This window comes from Sphaerodactylus townsendi, linkage group LG15, assembly GCF_021028975.2.
Source record: "Sphaerodactylus townsendi isolate TG3544 linkage group LG15, MPM_Stown_v2.3, whole genome shotgun sequence".
Lineage (NCBI taxonomy): Eukaryota > Metazoa > Chordata > Lepidosauria > Squamata > Sphaerodactylidae > Sphaerodactylus > Sphaerodactylus townsendi.
The window spans coordinates 2,072,398-2,089,307 of NC_059439.1; the positions used below are offsets into that span (position 1 = coordinate 2,072,398).

General features: G+C 47.8%; 1 protein-coding gene across 1 annotated transcript in view; it reads right to left on the bottom strand.

Moving 5' to 3' along the window:
• The window catches only part of SCN4A (sodium voltage-gated channel alpha subunit 4), a 118,649-nt gene that overhangs the window by 65,576 nt on the left and 36,163 nt on the right, over positions 1-16,910 (bottom strand). The window contains exons 9-12 of the mRNA XM_048517496.1: positions 14,770-14,785; positions 14,208-14,225; positions 10,324-10,465; positions 7,313-7,525 (exon numbers count right to left, since the gene is read on the bottom strand). Of these exons, the coding sequence (XP_048373453.1) occupies positions 7,313-7,525; positions 10,324-10,465; positions 14,208-14,225; positions 14,770-14,785 (389 nt within the window). The remainder of the gene's footprint in view (positions 1-7,312; positions 7,526-10,323; positions 10,466-14,207; positions 14,226-14,769; positions 14,786-16,910) is intronic.

The following is a 16,910-nucleotide window of genomic DNA, read 5'->3' on the forward strand; positions in this document are numbered from 1 at the left end:
GAAGAATCCAGTTGGAGCACCTCAGCAAGCCAGCTGGACTGCACCGGAGGGAGAGTGTTTTTAAAGGTCGCTCCCGCAACAGTCCTACGTTTCTTTTCTTCAGCCCTTCGTGGCTGGCAAATTCCCTGCCGTACACCAGAGGGCGTTGGGAGGGCTGAAAAGATATCAGTGATTGCTGCTGTGCTATGGTCAGGAGGCCTGTTTATTTGGGGGTTTGCTTTTGCTGCTTTCTGGCTGTTGGGGTGGTGGAATGGGTTAATTGCATTTTAACTGAGGCCCCTTCCACACATGCAAAATAATGTGTTTTCAAACCACTTTCACAACTGTTTGCAAGTGGATTTTGCCATTCCGCGCAGCTTCAAAGAGCACTGAAAGCAGTTTGAAAGTGCATCATTCTGCATGTGCGGAACGAGCCTGACTTTTCTCTGTCTTTTGTGTGATGCTATATAGTACCAGGTGCTGTTCAAGGTCAGTGCCTGGCTGTCTTTACTGTACTGTTATCTCATTTGCAGCTCTTTTGGCGGGCATTCCCACGATGGGGGTGTGTGTGTGTGCACCCTGTTTTAACTGTAGGGGTTTGCGCGGGCAAATCCCAGTTCTGGCTTTAGCCAGGGAAGATCCTCATTATCTTCAATAAACTACTGTTCTTCTACATGAGTTTGTTGCTGTTTTGGGGATTCTGACAGCTATAGACACCAAATCGCACAATACAATTTGCAAGAATTTGCTACGGGGGGCTTGCAAGTAATATTGCCGCTCTGAATCGCCGCATCTCAAAAAGGATATTGAGGAGATAGAAAAAGTGCAGAGAAGGGCAACAAGGATGATTGAGGGACTGGAGCACCTTCCCTATGAGGAGAGGCTGCAGCGTTTGGGATTCTTTAGTTTGGAGAGGAGGCAGCTGAGGGGGGATATGATTGAAGTCTACAAAATTATGCATGGGGTAGAAAATGTTGACAGAGAGAAATTGTTCTCTCTTTCTCACAATACTAGAACCAGGGGGCATTTATTGAAAATGCTGGGGGGAAGAATTAGGACTAATAAAAGGAAACACTTCTTCACGCAACGTGTGATTGGTGTTTGGAATATGCTGCCACAGGAGGTGGTGATGGCCACTAACCTGGATAGCTTTAAAGGGGGCTTGGACAGATTTATGGAGGAGAAGTCGATTTATGGCTACCAATCTTGATCCTCCTTGATCTGAGATTGCAAATGCCTTAACAGACCAGGTGATCGGGAGCAACAGCCGCAGAAGGCCATTGCGTTCACATCCTGCATGTGAGCTCCCAAAGGCAACTGGTGGGCCACTGCAAGTAGCAGAGAGCTGGACTAGATGGACTTTGGTCTGATCCAGCTGGCTTGTTCTTATGTTCTTATGTTCTTATGAATCTCTGGTAGCTGCTCCTAAGTGCAGCAGGGGCCCAATTCAGACCAGGGCCATCACGGTCCTCCCCACATTGTCTTTAGGAGCAGGAACAGACCAGGGGCTGCAGAGGGGCATTACTTGACTTCAGCCTCCTGATAGGACAATCAAGGCCCCCACAGTCTACGGCTGCCAACCTCCAGGTAGGAGCTGAAGATCTTTGGGATTACAGATCAATTGTCTGGAGATCAGGTCACCCGGAGAAAACGACTGCTTTGGAAGGTGGGCTGTGCCCTTCTCAGGCCCCTCCCCTCCCCAAACCCCGCCCTCCCCAAGCTCCAGCAGTGGTACAGTGGTTAAGAGCAGGTGTACTGGAGGAACCAGGTTTGATTCCCCGCTCTGCTACCTGAGCTGCGGAGGCTTATCTGGGGAATTCACATTAGCCTGTACACTCCCAACACACATGCCAGTTGGGTGACCTTGGGCTAGTCACAGCTCTTCTGAGCTCTCTCAGCCCCATCTACCTCACAGGGTGTTTGTTGTGAGGGGGAAGGGAAAGGAGTTTGTAAGCCCCTTTGAGTTTCCTTACAGGACAGAAAAGGGGATATAAAATCCAACTCTTCTTCTAAATCTCCAAGTGGTTCCTAAGTGGGAGTTGGCAGACTACCCCCACGAAACCACTGGCCATTTTGGCTTCCAAAAATGACACTGTGGGGAGTAGGAGCCCCCCCCCCATCCCCACAGACACCATGCTTCAAATCTGATGCATTATTGCAAGGGAGTTGCACAAAGGGACTCACAGCTACAAAACGGTGGCCAGTCCCCATTGGCAACTCATGTAAAGCATTATGTCTGCTCTTCTAGTTCCTTGGAATTCCCAGCCATTTAAAAAAGTAACAGCTGAGAATTCAGAGGAACCAGTAGATGGTGGCAGGAGATCATCATGGCATTATTTAGAACACAAAAGCAATTGCCATTTTTAACAAAGTTCTCCCATGAATTTATTCTAGGTTTTCCTCTGTATATAGAGCTTTAAGACTCAAAATATGTTGTTATTAACAGGATGTTTTTCTTGGCCTACATTGCTAGTCTTATTCTACTTTGACTTGCATGAATTGGGGCCTTCCCTCTTTCAGGACTATCCTTTTGTAAGTGTAGCCTTTGAATGTGGCAGGAGGGAGACCATAGAACAGTGGTGGCGAACCTATGGAACGGGTGCCAGGGGTGGCACTCAGAGCCTTCCCTGTGGGCACGCGCAAACAGAGTCCCCCCCCCCACCCACATCTAGGCTGGCCTGGGCTGCTGGGCTTGATTATTAGCATTAAACCTAAGACCTGGTTTTGGGGAAGCAGTGTAGGTAACCCTGTTAAGCGCTGTTAAACCCCACTGATTTTCATACAAAGAATTAAAGCACGATTCTTTACCTGGGAATAAGCTCAGTTGCTGGCAATTGGGCTTGCTTCTGAGTAAACTCTCCTAGGGTTGTGATTATTCGTTGGAAGAGTTGCATGGTTGCTTCAAAGCAAAGCCACCAACTACCACCAAGCTTACTCCTGTGTAACGCACGCCTTGGAGCCAACCGTTTTTTCTAAACTAAAACCTCAGTATTCAGGTTAAATTGCTGTGTTGGCACTTTGCGATAAATAAGTGGGTTTGGGGTTGCAATTTGGGAACTCAGTCTCAAAAAGGTTCGCCATCACTGCCATAGAATCATAGAATCATAGAGTTGGAAGAGACACCAAGGGCCATCAAGTCCAACCCCCTGTAATGCAGGAACACACAATCAAAGCACTCCTGACATATGCTGATCCAGCCTTTGTTTAAAAACCTCCAAAGAAGGAGACTCCACCACTCTCCGAGGCAGTGAATTCCACTGTTGACAGCCCTGACAGGAAGTTCTTCCTAATGTTTAGGTGGAATCTCTTTTCCTGCACCTTGACTCCATTACTCCGTGTCCTAGTCTCTGAGGCAGCAGAAGACAAGCTCGCTCCCTCTTGGACATGACATCCTTTCAAATATTTAAACATGGCTATCATGTCCCCCCTTAACCTACGCTTCTCCAGACTAAACATCCCCATTTCCCTAAGCCTCTCTTCGTAGGGCATGGACTCCAGACCCTTTACCATTTTGGTCGCCCTCCTCTGGACCAGTGGTGGGATTCAGCAGGTTCACACCAGTTTGGCAGAACCGGTTCTTCAAATGGTGCTTGTAAACAACCAGTTGTTAAATTATTTGAATCCCACCACCGAGGGAGACCATCGTTCTTCAGAAAAGTGGGGTGGTCTGAAAGAGGGACGTGACTTTGGTGGAGCCAGCTCTCCAGGATTCTGTATTATTCTCCAGCCCCACAGAACTTGTTTGGCCTCAGCTGACCTTGCTGTTCCCCAGTCTGTCTTTGAGAGGATAGTGGGGCCTGCGTGTATTTGTTCACGTCGGTTAGTTTTTGCTGCAGAGAAGGCACTTTCTACATCTGTTCAATGTCAGCGACCCAGTGGGGGCTTCAGGAAGCAAAAGGCGAGCCTGGCCGACTCCCAGGTATATTTCTGCTATCAGTAAACACAGCCAGGAGGCTGAGAGGCTGTGTCACGCTTCAGGAATGAAGCTGCAAAGTGCTGGCTCAGAGCTTCGTGCTTCAGATTCCAAGGCGGAGAGCTGGCTTCCAATCTGATCGCAGGCTCGCGACTTGAAGCCACAACTGTACAAATGAAACCTACTCCCCCCCCCCGCCCTCCCCGCCCCAACGTTTTTCTTTCTAGTTTCAAGTCACCCTGAAAGTGGGAGGAAGACGAAGTCAAAATCAGATGGCAAAGCAATCGCCCCAGCCCAATAAATGGAAGGCATTCAAAAATAAAGCGCTCTGGTGGCACTGGAAAGGACACCGTGCCCAAATAAGTCCCCATGTGAACACCAGTCTGAACAAGAAGGTCTTCCGGCACTTCTGAGATCAGGTCTAGGCTCAAAACCAAAGCCCCAGCTTGAATGGGAGTATGAAATGAGACTTTGGAATGAGACTTTGGCCATTTATGCATAAGAACATAAGAACTAGCCTGCTGGATCAGACCAGAGTCCATCTAGTCCAGCACTCTGCTACTCGCAGTGGCCCACCAGGTGCCTTTGGGAGCTCACCTGCAGGAGGTGAAAGCAATGGCCTTCTGCTGCTGCTGCTGCTCCCGAGCACCTGGTCTGCTCAGGCATTTGCAATCTCAGATCAAGGAGGATCAAGATTGGTAGCCAGAGATCGACTTCTCCTCCATAAATCTGTCCAAGCCCTTTTAAAAGCCCTGCAGTTGTGACCTGCTCCACAGTCATCACACATTAACTTTGGGTCAGATTCTGGGTTGTGCAAACGTCCCGTCCCCCCTCCTGAATTCACCACGCCGCAGATCAGATAATCCCCACAGTTTCCAAAAGTGGGTAAAGTGAAACTTTTCCCAGTCTGTACAGGGAAAGTAAAAGAAAACAGAGTGCCTTCGGCCTCCTTTGAGTTCTCTGCTCCTCCCCGCCTTTTTCTGCCCACACAGCAATAATAGTACCACCAGAGGTGGGATCCAGCAGGTTCTCATCAGTTCCCGAGAGTGGGTTACTAATTATTTGTGTGTGCCGAGGGGGGGTTACTAATTGGGTCTGCTTTTCCGTTAGAAATTCCATTAGGCCAAAAATCATAAAGTCCTGTTGTTTCCTATGTGGTTGGTTAGCGAAAGTAGAAAACGGGATCATTCTCCCTGTTGTTGGGCTATTTTAAAAACATGGTTTAGAAATATGGCAAAGTTCCTTGTTTAAGGAAAGTATCCTCCTTTTGATTTCTAGAAACAAAATTAAGTATTTGAAAGTATTAAGCATTTGATAGGCAGTCAATTGGAGGAGAAGTAGTTGTTTCTGTTGGCAGTAGACGATAGGACTTGCTATAATGAGTTTAAATTATGGACAGAAAGATACCAGTTGAAATTAGGAACTTTTTTTTTTACAGTAAGAGTTTTTTACAGTAACATAGAAATTATTAGTGCCCCACCCCCGGAATGCCTGGCCCCGCCCCCGTCGTGCCCCGCCCAGCCCCATTGGCGCTACGCCACTGTTTGAATCCCACCACCATGGGAACCTGTGACTAAAACTTTTGGATCCCACCACTGGCCCACCCATGCTTCAGACCAGCATTTCAGGAAGTGCAGAGGGGATTCCTTTAAAAAAAACAGTGATAGACCACCACCATCCTTTTTAAAACAAACAGAGCAACCCAAATGGAGGTTACAGATACAACAAGGAAGTAGAGGGTAGACAAAGTGGCCATGCAGCTTGGCTGTTTCTGGAGCGAACAGAAGTCACCATCTATTTGCTCAACTTTGTGCTAGGTCAGGTTAAACTGCTATGTTAATTGTAGGGAGTAAGGTTGTGGGGGAATCGTATTTTGGATATCGTTATGTTATTTGCAGTTATTCTTGCATTTGTAATTTATTGTAATGTTATGCTATGGTGTAATGTTCTGTTATTGTTGTTATGGAATGATTTATCGTGTTCCTATGAAATGCTATGTGAAATGTTAGGTTATTGCGATTTTGTGATTATTATATAGCTGCTGTTATAAAATGTTATATTTAAGGTTGGTGTTATTATATGTAGATTTACTTGTTATGACTTGTTAACCTGATTACATTATTGTCTGAATTGTTGGGCTGGGAGGCTATTGAATGTGGGTACTACCGTGTTTCCCTGAGTATAAGACAGTGTCTTATATTAATTTTTGCTCCCAAAGATGCGCTATGTCTTATTTTCAGGGGATGTCTTATTTTTCTGTGTTCTGTTTGTCGGGCATGCTTCCAAACAAAAACTTTGCTACGACTTACTTTTGGGGGATGCCTTATATTTCACGCTTCAGCAAAACCTCTACCACATCTTATTTTCTGGGGATGTCTTATATTCGGGGAAACAGGGTAGCCTTATGACTTTGTATTATCATGTTATTGTGTATTATTATGTATTATTTTGCTGTTGTGCACTGGGGGCGGGCGGTGTATAAATTAAATATCAAATCAAAATAAAATCGAACAGGAAAAAGCAGGAAGCCACTGACTTAAAAATCAGCTCGGAATACCCATGCCCACCTGGCTGAGGGGGAGCGGAATGGCTGGCCGAGAAAATAAGGGATCTGAACCGGTAGGCAGAATTTGAAGTTGGTGGAAAGAGTTTCTTAGGGCGCTTTCACGGACAATGAACACCGCACTTCCAATCCACTTTTGGTGTACTTTGCAACTGGGTTATTCAGCATGTGTGAAGGAGGGAAGGAGGGTTACCAACTATGGCTACCAATCTTGACTATGGCTACCAATCTTGATCCTCCTTGATCTCAGATTGTAAATGCCTGAGCAGACCAGGTGCTCAGGAGCAGCAGCAGCAGCAGAAGGCCATTGCTTTCACCTCCTGCCTGTGAGCTCCCAAAGGCACCTGGTGGGCCACTGCGAGTAGCAGAGAGCTGGACTAGATGGACTCTGGTCTGATCCAGCAGGCTTGTTCTTATGTTCTTACGTTCTTTAACCTCCAAGTGGGGCTGAGAGTTTGCTTGCCGTTACAACTGCTCCTCAGAACACGGCAATCACTTCCCCTGGAAAAAATGGCAGCCTTGGAGTGCCGTCATGCCTAAACTCTGCCTTTCTCAGGCTTCTCCCCCAAATCTCTAGGAATTGCCCAACCCACCCTGAGCAGTGAAGCACCCTTGGGGGATGGTGACTGACTGATACTAGCTCTGCTCAGTTCTTGGGCTACCTGCCCAAAGCAGAAACAGACTTTGACAAAGGTCCAGTGTCTCTCTAGCCCTCTCTTTCCTGACCGCCCCGCCCCCAAGAAGTAACCCCTGCAAAACATCAGCCCTGGACCCCTCAAGGGAAAGTCCTTGCAGAACAACTGTTGCCTTCTGGCCAGGGATTTTGGAGCTCGGTGAACAAACAGAAAGCGACCCACCAGCCTTTGCTGCTCCTCCTGATGTTTCTTCAGCTGCTCCATCATCTGTTGGAACTCCGCTTCCTTCTCCTGCTCCTCCAGCTGCGTCGCGTCGTTCTGCTCGGCGTAGGCCATGGCCACCACGGCCAGGATCAAGTTGATCAGGTAGAAAGAGCCCAGGAAGATGATCAAGATGAAAAAAATCATGTATGTCTTCCCAGCCGCTCGCAGAGTCTGTGAGGAAGAGAAGAGACGTCTGCCACTTACCCAGCCGTGATGTACAAGTGCTCTCTTCGGTTAGTCAGAAGTACTCTGTGTATGCTCAAAGGTACTCTTGCATGCTACTACTGCAGACATTCTTTGCTGTTCAACTTCAACAGCCTTTATTGGCATAATAGTCCAATTCTATCAACAAAGAATTCAGTCTCCAAACGGGTAATGAAAATAAAATTATGACTAAATATCAGTACATAAATTGGTAGCTAAAACAAGGGGGAGAGGGAGAGAAAGGAATTAGGCAAGTTAACTCTTGGATCTCTGGATTATATATAGGTCAAGAAATTTGGCTACTGGATCTGTTACTTCGCTGCTGGTGTTATCTGATAAAAAGATGATCTTTACTATTCGGAAACATGGTTCTGTAACCAATGCTTTTTGGTGGGGCAAATGCAATTCTTTCTTTCTTTCTTTCTTTCTTTCTTTCTTTCTTTCTTTCTTTCTTTCTTTCTTTCTTTCTCTCTCTCTCTCTCTCTCTCTCTCTCTCTCTCTCTCTCTCTCCGTCTGTCTGTCTGTTATATTTGATAGACTGCCCAATCCTCAAGGGACTCTGGACAGTGTACAGCAACAAATCCAAACACAATATAACAATAAATTAAATACAAATTATAAATTACAAATATAAATGTTAAAATACCCATGCCCACCTGGCTGAGGGGGAGCGGAATGGCTGGCCGAGAAAATAAGGGATCTGAACTGGTAGGCAGAATTTGAAGTTGGTGGAAAGAGTTTCCATCCATCCATCCATCCATCCATCCATCCATCCATCCATCCATCCATCCATCCATCCATCCATCCATCCATCCATCCATCCATCCATCCATCCATCCATCCATCCATCCATCCATCCATCCATCCATCCTTCCATCCATCCATCCATCCTTCCATCCATCCATCCATCCATCCATCCATCCATCCATCCATCCATCCATCCATCCATCCATCCATCCATCCATCCATCCATCCATCCATCCATCCATCCATCCATCCATCCATCCATCCATCCATCCATCCATCCATCCTTCCATCCATCCATCCATCCTTCCATCCATCCATCCATCCATCCATCCTTCCTTCCTTGCTTCCTTCCTTCCATCCATCCATCCATCCATCCATCCATCCATCCATCCATCCATCCATCCATCCATCCATCCATCCATCCATCCATCCATCCATCCATCCATCCATCCATCCATCCATCCATCCATCCATCCATCCATCCATCCATCCATCCTTCCTTGCTTCCATCCATCCATCCATCCATCCATCCATCCATCCATCCATCCATCCATCCATCCATCCATCCATCCATCCATCCATCCATCCATCCTCAAATCCGTAATCCATCCAAATCCATCCAATCCATCCAGTCCATCCAATCCAATCCAAATCCGTCCATCCAATCCAGTCCTTCAATCCTTGCTTCCTTTCCTTTTGCTTCCCATCCATCCCATCCATCCATCCATCCGTCCAAAATCCATCCATCCATCCATCCATCCATCCATCCATCCATCCGTCAGTCAAGTCCAATCGTCCGTCCATCCGTTCATCCGTCCATCCGTCCATCCAATCCAATCGTCCGTCAAATCCGTCGTCAATCCGTCCGTCCATCCGTCCGTCCGTCCAATCATTCCTGTTAAGTCTTCCATCCGTCCATCCATCCATCCATCCAATCCATCCATCCGTCCAATCCGTCAAATCCGTCCAATCCAATCCATCCGTCCAATCCGTCAGTCGTCCGTCCGTCAAATCCAATCCGTCCGTCCGTCCGTCCGTCCACCCCATCCATCCATCCGTCAAATCCAAATCCATGACGTCATATTTTAGGAACTCCGCCTCCACCTAAGAGGGATCGGGGTGGGCATACAACAACGGGATGGAGACATGTACACTTGGATAATTCAGGAGGCGGGTGTGAGTCGGTGGTGGAAGTCCCAGGACTTCAAGAATGGGCAAGAATAAAACACTCTAGCAGGCATCCCATGCCACGTCATCAGGGTAGGAATGCCAGCCCTCAGGTGGGACCAGGGGATCTCCCAGAACTGCAACTTCTCTCCAGACTACAGAGGTCAGTTCCGCTGCAGAAAATGACTCTTGCGGAGGTGGACTCTCTGTATGAGTTCCCTGTCATTCCCAAACTCCACCCCTAAAACTCTAGGAGTTTCCCAGCCTGGATCAGTTCCCCTAAAGTGCTGGTCAGTCTTTTGGAGCCTGACAGTTGCTTTGTGCCAACCTTTGAAAGCACTGGCAGAGAAACTTTTCCAGCCTGATATTTTTTCTCTTTGAAGCAGCAGCAAGCCTTTATTGGCATACACAACAGTACAACAATAATAAAAAACGGATTAAGAAAGCATATACAGTACAGGAAATAAATGTTAAGTCGAAGGAAATCTACTGGCGTTTAGTAATTTCCAGGAGAAAGTCTGCCACTATCATACAGAGAGAAGGATCAGGATTGTCCAACAAGTAGTGTAATCTAAATAAATTGGGGAGATCGGGCAAATGTAAAGGAGTAAGATTCACATACTTGGATCTGATTTCCTTGAATCTGAGACAGTGTAGTAATTGGTGGGCCAGAGATTCAACTGAGCCATTGTTACATGGGCACAATAACCTCAGCCTCTTTGCTTGCATACAGTAAATCTGCCATGCAACAAGGCAGAAGGCATAACATTAAACCTTTGAAGCGTTCCCCAGAATGCTCTGGAAGTTGCAAACATCTGTTTCACTGAACGATCATGCAAAAGTTGCCCTACCAGTTGGAAGAGATTCTCCCAGTAGTCTTGAGTCATGAGGCGGAAGAGCGCCAGGAAGGCCCAGCTGAAGGTATCGTAACTCGTGTAGCCGTAGTTTGGGTTTCGACCAGCTTTCATGCATTTGAAGCCTTCTGGGCACTTCCTGCAATAGGTCACAGGAAGGAAAAAAGAAATGTTAACATGTGCCCCCTCCCCCATGTACCAGAGAGAGGAATGCCCAGAAACAGGGCTGTGGCTGCAGTTTGTTATTGGTGACAAAACAACATGCTAACAGCCACTTTAATCTTTATTATTATTATTTTGTATTAAAGTGCGAGCCTCAAGTGGGGATGACGAATCCCAGGTGGGGGCTGAATTTCTTCTAGAACTACATTTAGTGACTGATTATGCACAAGGTTTTTGCTGCATGGAGGAGGTAAATGTCCGCCGTGGCAAGTTTTCTTGTACAGACGCATTTTCTCCAGCCCCACGTTCACTTATCACTCTCTCCGCAGCAAGCAAATTCATTTATAGCACCATTTTAATTGTGCTTTGCTGCCAGAGCATGGCAGATTTGACAGTGGGCACAGCTTTGCCCCAGACCTCTTCCCTCCACCCTCAGCCAGTTTGCCTAGTCTTACCCCCCCCCAAAAAAAACACTCCTTCATGCTGCTTTGGACACTTCTCCCTCCCCTTGTCCCTGCTGCCAACTACTGCTTATCCTGCGGTTGTCATTTCTATTGCCCATGGCCTCCCTGCTCCTGCAAATCTTTAGATCTTTAGTTTTTTTTTTAAAAAAATTAACCATATCAGTAGATCAATAAATTGATACTGACACTAAAGTAAAGGTAAAGTTTCCCCTTCAGCAGTGATTTTATAGGCAAGCCGTCTTTGTGGGGTAGTTTGCCATTGCTTTCCCCAGCTATTCTTTACCCCCTAGCGATGAGCTAGGTACTCATTTACCGACCAAGAAATGGATGGATGGCTGAGTTTCAGCCGATGACCATACGCAGCCAGCTGCCAGGGATATCTGATGACCCACAGGGGGGCTCGAACTCCTCTTGATCTTCCGCGTAGTGGCAGTGCAAGCACGTAACCACTACACCACGCGGCTCCTGACACTAAAAAATGTAAAAATAATAAAACTAGTTGATCGGTCCAAACACGCGATTTCCCCCTGCATTTGATCCACAAACTGAGATGCCTCCAGCCTCGCACACAAGCAATCAATGATTCCAGACCACACAGGGAAAGACCTGTCATTCTTGACGCTGGCGTTTACAGCACATTAGAAGACGGATGATCGCAAACCTGGGGTCCTTAGCAAATGGCAGATCCCATTGTCCTTTTGCAGTTTTGCATTTGGCGTGCCGCCGCTACTCCCCCCTCACTTCCCACCAGGAAAGACAATCAGTGTGTGGGCAAAGTGAACAGACGGCGTATTCAAGACTTTTCTTTAATAGCGAACGGACACTTTACTCAAGACTTTTCTTTATGCCGCTATATCGAACTATTGATAGACTGATATAGCGATCTATTGACAAGATTAAAGATGATAAGATTCAAAGTGGCCATATTAAAAAATTAACGATGCCCTTGCATGAGAAGCCAAAGAACCGCTGTTCTACCAAGACGGAAATGCTTAAAAAAACCAGCTGATGGAAAAGGCACTAGCAGGTGACCAAGAGCAAAACCCCCTCCTCCAGCACTTCCTCACCCAGTCCATCGCAGCACTCAACCCACAGGCAGAGGCATGGCGCCTAGGCTCAGACAACACTTTGCTCTGAGAGCACTCCCCCCCGGACCCTCTGCCCATCAGAGCTCCCCCTCCCTGCTGAAGAAGGCAAGACCAGGAGTCCCGGCGCCTGGCTCAGCTTCTCGGCGCTGGAGCTCCCAGAGCTCCAGGGCCTTCCTTCCCCAACTGGGGAAGGCAGGACCGGGCACTCTGGTTCTGGCTCAGCCTCAGCCCTTGTGTTGGAAGCGAGGAGCTGAGCAGGCAACTGGCCACCGCTCTGCAGTCAGCTCCTAGGGTAGGATTGGTTTTGAGCGCTCCAGATAAAGAGGGACTACAATGGGAGATCAGCCCCCCCCCCGCCAGTGGGCCAATCGGCCACGCTGGCAGGGGCTGATGGGAATTCAGAGTCCATAACATCTGAGTGCTGTTGTTCAAGCATTGTCTTAGGCGAGGTAAGGAACAAATTACAAGTGGCTCAGCAGTGCATATTCCCATCAGCCTATCAGCCATGGCGCGGCGGTGGCCATGCTGGTAGGGGCTGATGGGAATTGTAGTTCTGAACATCTGAGAGCCTGTAGGTTCCCTACTCCTCTGCTCCTAGGGTAATGGGAGTCGGGTTGCAGGCCGCTACTTCAGCCTGCTAGCTCAAATACTCGGCCTCTGGCCAAGCAAGCATACCTGTTCAGTCACATGGGGGAGTTCTGTCTGCCTCCCACGACCAAAAGGCTTACACCCGTGTGGAATAAGCACCAATTACTTGTCTCTAGGGCCGTTCGCCACTGGTCACGACTGGGGATCAGGGATGGAGTTGCGAGATCTGTGTTGAAAAGCTTCTGTTATGTTGAAAAGCTAGCTATGTTGAAAAGCTAGAGATCTGGTGGTGGTGTCTGGGGAAGACAGGGATCCCAGTGGGGGACGAGGCCACAGGGTCCACCCTCCAAAGCAGCCATCTTCCAGTGGGGAAGTGATCTTTGTAGTCTGGAGATCAGCTGTGGTTCAAGGGGATCCCCTGGTCCTACCTAAAGGCTGCGTCCCTGCCAAAGGCTGATGGTGCAGTCAAAAGAATCATCAGAACATCTGATTATGGGTCCTCAATGTAACATTTGTCCGGGCCATTAGCTAAAGCATGCCATTCTCACTTCCCAAGGCCACTTTGAGCCTCTTTCCCCTTTGTTCAGATGTAGCTGGGTCGAAAGCATACAACCCTTTTCAGGACCGGGAGTGCTCAAATTGCAAACTCCAAACCCCACTTATTTATCGCAAAGTGCCAACCCGGCACTTTAACCTGAATGCTGAAGCTTCCGCTAGAAAACCAAGAGTTGGCTCCCTCTTCCTCGCTCAGGGGCCAGCCTGCTCTAGCCTCCAGTTAAGTCCCATGCTCGGCTCATTTGTGCCTTCTCTAGCATCTCTGCCTCCTTCCTCTGTGCCCCTCTACCCTCTGAGCAGCAGCCACCAGAGCACAGGCATCTCAGGCCCGCCCAGCCGAGTCCCTCCTGTTCTCGCCACGGTACAGACTCTGTTCTGATTATCAGTGGCCTCAAGCCAGCCCTGCAGGGATGTGTGTGGGGGTGACGAATCCCCTGTGTTCGTGCCCACAGAGAGGGGCTCTGGAGTGCCACCTCTGGCACCCATGCCATAGGTTCGCCTTCACTGCGCTAGTTCAATAGAGCTTTACCGAGTACTTCTTATCTTTCTTTCACAGGGAGGCTACCATACCCCAAAACAATGAATCTGGGTAGCACTGTCTTTCTCTGTCTTTCTCATGCTGATATTAGGGGAATGCAAAGGTGGTGGTGGTGGGGGGGTTATGGGTTGAACCAAACTTCGTAACAGCTTAAGGTATCTACTGGGGCCAGGGAGTTTGAATCTCAGGTTCAGCTACCTGGCCGCTTGGGCTGACACAGTTCTGATTAAAGCTCTTGAGCCTTTCCTGAGTCTTGTCATTGACTGGAGTACCAGACCCTTACAAACATCTGCCTTGGTCTGGAGTCCTATGGGACTTGGGAAAACGATCCACCCGCCCGTGAGATCTGCCCTTCTTTACATGATCAGGCTGGTCCAAATGAACAGTGGGAGAGCCAAGTAATGAACGCGTTTCCCTTCCCAACTGTGGCCCCCTCCTCAACCCAAAGGGGGGTGGGCCACAGTCAAGACAGACTCCTACCCTCACCCAGCGCTGGAACTGTTCCTATTATATTCCAGGGCTACCGCTGAGGAAATAGAAATTGGCTTTGTGAGAAAGAAAAGAAAAGAAAGTTGCAAGTTGAGATTTCAGAACAACGGCCAGAGAGCAGCCAATGAGAAGCAACGTAGCAGAACAACCAAAAGTGCTGGGCTTAGAAAGGGGAGTCCTGTGTTCAGGGAAGCTACTTTTGGGTTTGGAAATTTGAGGGTGAAGCGTCAAAGAGAGGGGTTTAGGGAGGTTTCATCTGTACAATAGCATTCACCCCTCCAAAAGCATCTTTATTTTCTCCAGGAGAAGTGGAATAAATATTTTTTAAAAATAAAATAATATTACCTCGTGCTTCCGAAAATAAGACAGCAGTGCATTGTCAAAAGGCTTTCCACTGCTCGAATTATTTAGCAGTTGCTGGTTTCGGGCTGGACATAGCCGTTATACTTAGCAGCATTCTCTCCTGACATTTCGACTGCATGCCAGCCACAGATGCAGGCAAAACGTCAGGAGAGAATGCTGCTAGAACACGGCCATGCAGCCCGAAACCACACAGCACCCAAATAAGACAGTGTCTTATATTAATTTTTGCTTCCAAAGATGCGCTATGTCTTATTTTCAGGGGATGTCTTATTTTTCCACGTTCTGTTCATCGGGCATGTTTCAAACAAAAACTTTGCTACGTCTTACTTTCGGGGGATGCCTGATATTTCACACACTTCAGCAAAACCTCTACTATGCCTTATTTTCAGGGGATGTCTTATATTCGGGGAAACAGGGTAGCAAGTGATCTATGAAATCTTGGGCTGTATCGTAAATCCATGAGCTCTTCAACCCCACCTGGAGGATAGCAACTTTACCTGTGTAGGAGCAGCAGTGGCGTAGGAGGTTAAGAGCTCGTGTATCTAATCTGGAGGAACCGGGTTTGATTCCCGCTCCACGCCTGAGCTGTGGAGGCAGCTTATCTGGGAATTCAGATTAGCCTGCAACTCACACTCCCACACATGCCAGCTGACGTGGACTTGGGCTAAGGTCAGGCAGCTGGAGACTCTCTCAGCTGCACCCTACCTCACAGGGTGTTTGTTGTGAGGGGGGAAGGGAAAGGAGATTGTAAGCCCCTTTGAGTCTCCTGCAGGAGAGAAAGGGGGGATACAAATCCAAACTCTTCTTCTTCTTCTTCTGTTTGAATTCCTAGTCAGGGCCTAGATGCTCTTTTCCTAGGTAGATCCTCCAATTAGCAAGCACCATTTGAGAATCCTGTGCTCTCAGATGGACCAAAACTCCGATCTCTGGATTAGATTACCAGAGCAGGGTAGGGAACCTCATTGTTTCTTCAGATAAATTAGGAACTGTTATTTCCCATCAGCTTCCTCACCAGCATGGCCAATTGGCACATGCTGACAGAGGCTGATGGGAATTGTAGTTCCCGGGGAACTATCTGGAGAGCCGCAGGTTCCCTACCCTGGACTAGAGTGTGCAGAGTGTAACCCCATGCCTGCTCAGCCCAATGGCTGGACCCAGCTAAGTGGTGGAGACTCAAAGCAGCAAGAGGCTTGCAGACCCTATGTACCATTTGGAGGAGACAAGGCTACCAGACTCCTCGGACCCTGGTTAAGGTAACTGCAATATTGTTGGAGAACTACTGGGAAGGTAGCTGTTTGTTTTATGCTAAGTGTTGTAGAAATGTTGGAGCAGTATTGTTTCAGGGTTTTTTTATGTTTGTAATGGGTGAGAGTTCTCCTGGAAACCTTCATCATGTTGAATCACTGTTCATCAAGCCTTTGGAGTCTTCAGGAGCCAACCCACTTGCAAAGGAGAATTGGACTTGGCAGTATCAGTAGACTGTAAATATAAGGACTTGAAAAGGCAACCTGAATGGAACCTTGACGTGTGATGTTAAATGTTGATGTTTAATGTTAGGTGTTAAGAAAGTAAACCATTTTGTTTTTCAAAATTGTTGTTGCAAACTCATTCCAAGTTCTGCCCCACAGAACCCACAGATTAGAGGTTACACAGGCAGAGGGGACTTCAGCCTCCTTTCCCCTTCCCCCCCCCCCCCCAGTTCATTATTTCTGGTCAGCAACGCCCCCGAGGGCATTTTCCTGGCTGGGGAACTTAACGGCTGGGAAAGCCGCACAAAAAAATGCCCTTTGGGCATTTCTCCCTCTGTGCCTTGGTAGGCAATGAGAGTCAGGCTCCGATGTGTTACTTCCAGTTTGAGCCTACAATGTGTGGAAATGGGCGGTTGAAACATGGGTGCAAAATATCACCTCGAAAATAACATCCATTTATAGCTCCATTTCAGTGACAGCACATTTTTCTCTAGGCCAGGGGTCTGCAACCTGCGGCTCTCCAGATGTTCATGGACTACAATTCCCATCAGCCCCTTGGGCTGATGGGAATTGTAGTCCATGAACATCTGGAGAGCCGCAGGTTGCAGACCCTTGCTCTAGGCCAGTGATGGCGAACCTTTTTGAGACCGAAACTGCAACCCAAAACCCACTTATTTATCGCAAAGTGCCAACACAGCAATTTAATCTGAATAATGAGGTTTTAGTTTTAAAAAAATGGTTGGCTCCAAGGCGTGCATTATTCAGGAGTAAGCTTGGTGGTAGTTGTTGGCTTTGCTTTGAAGCAACCATGCACCTCTTCCAACGAGTGAATCACAACCCTAGGTGGGTTTACTCAGAAGCAAGCCAC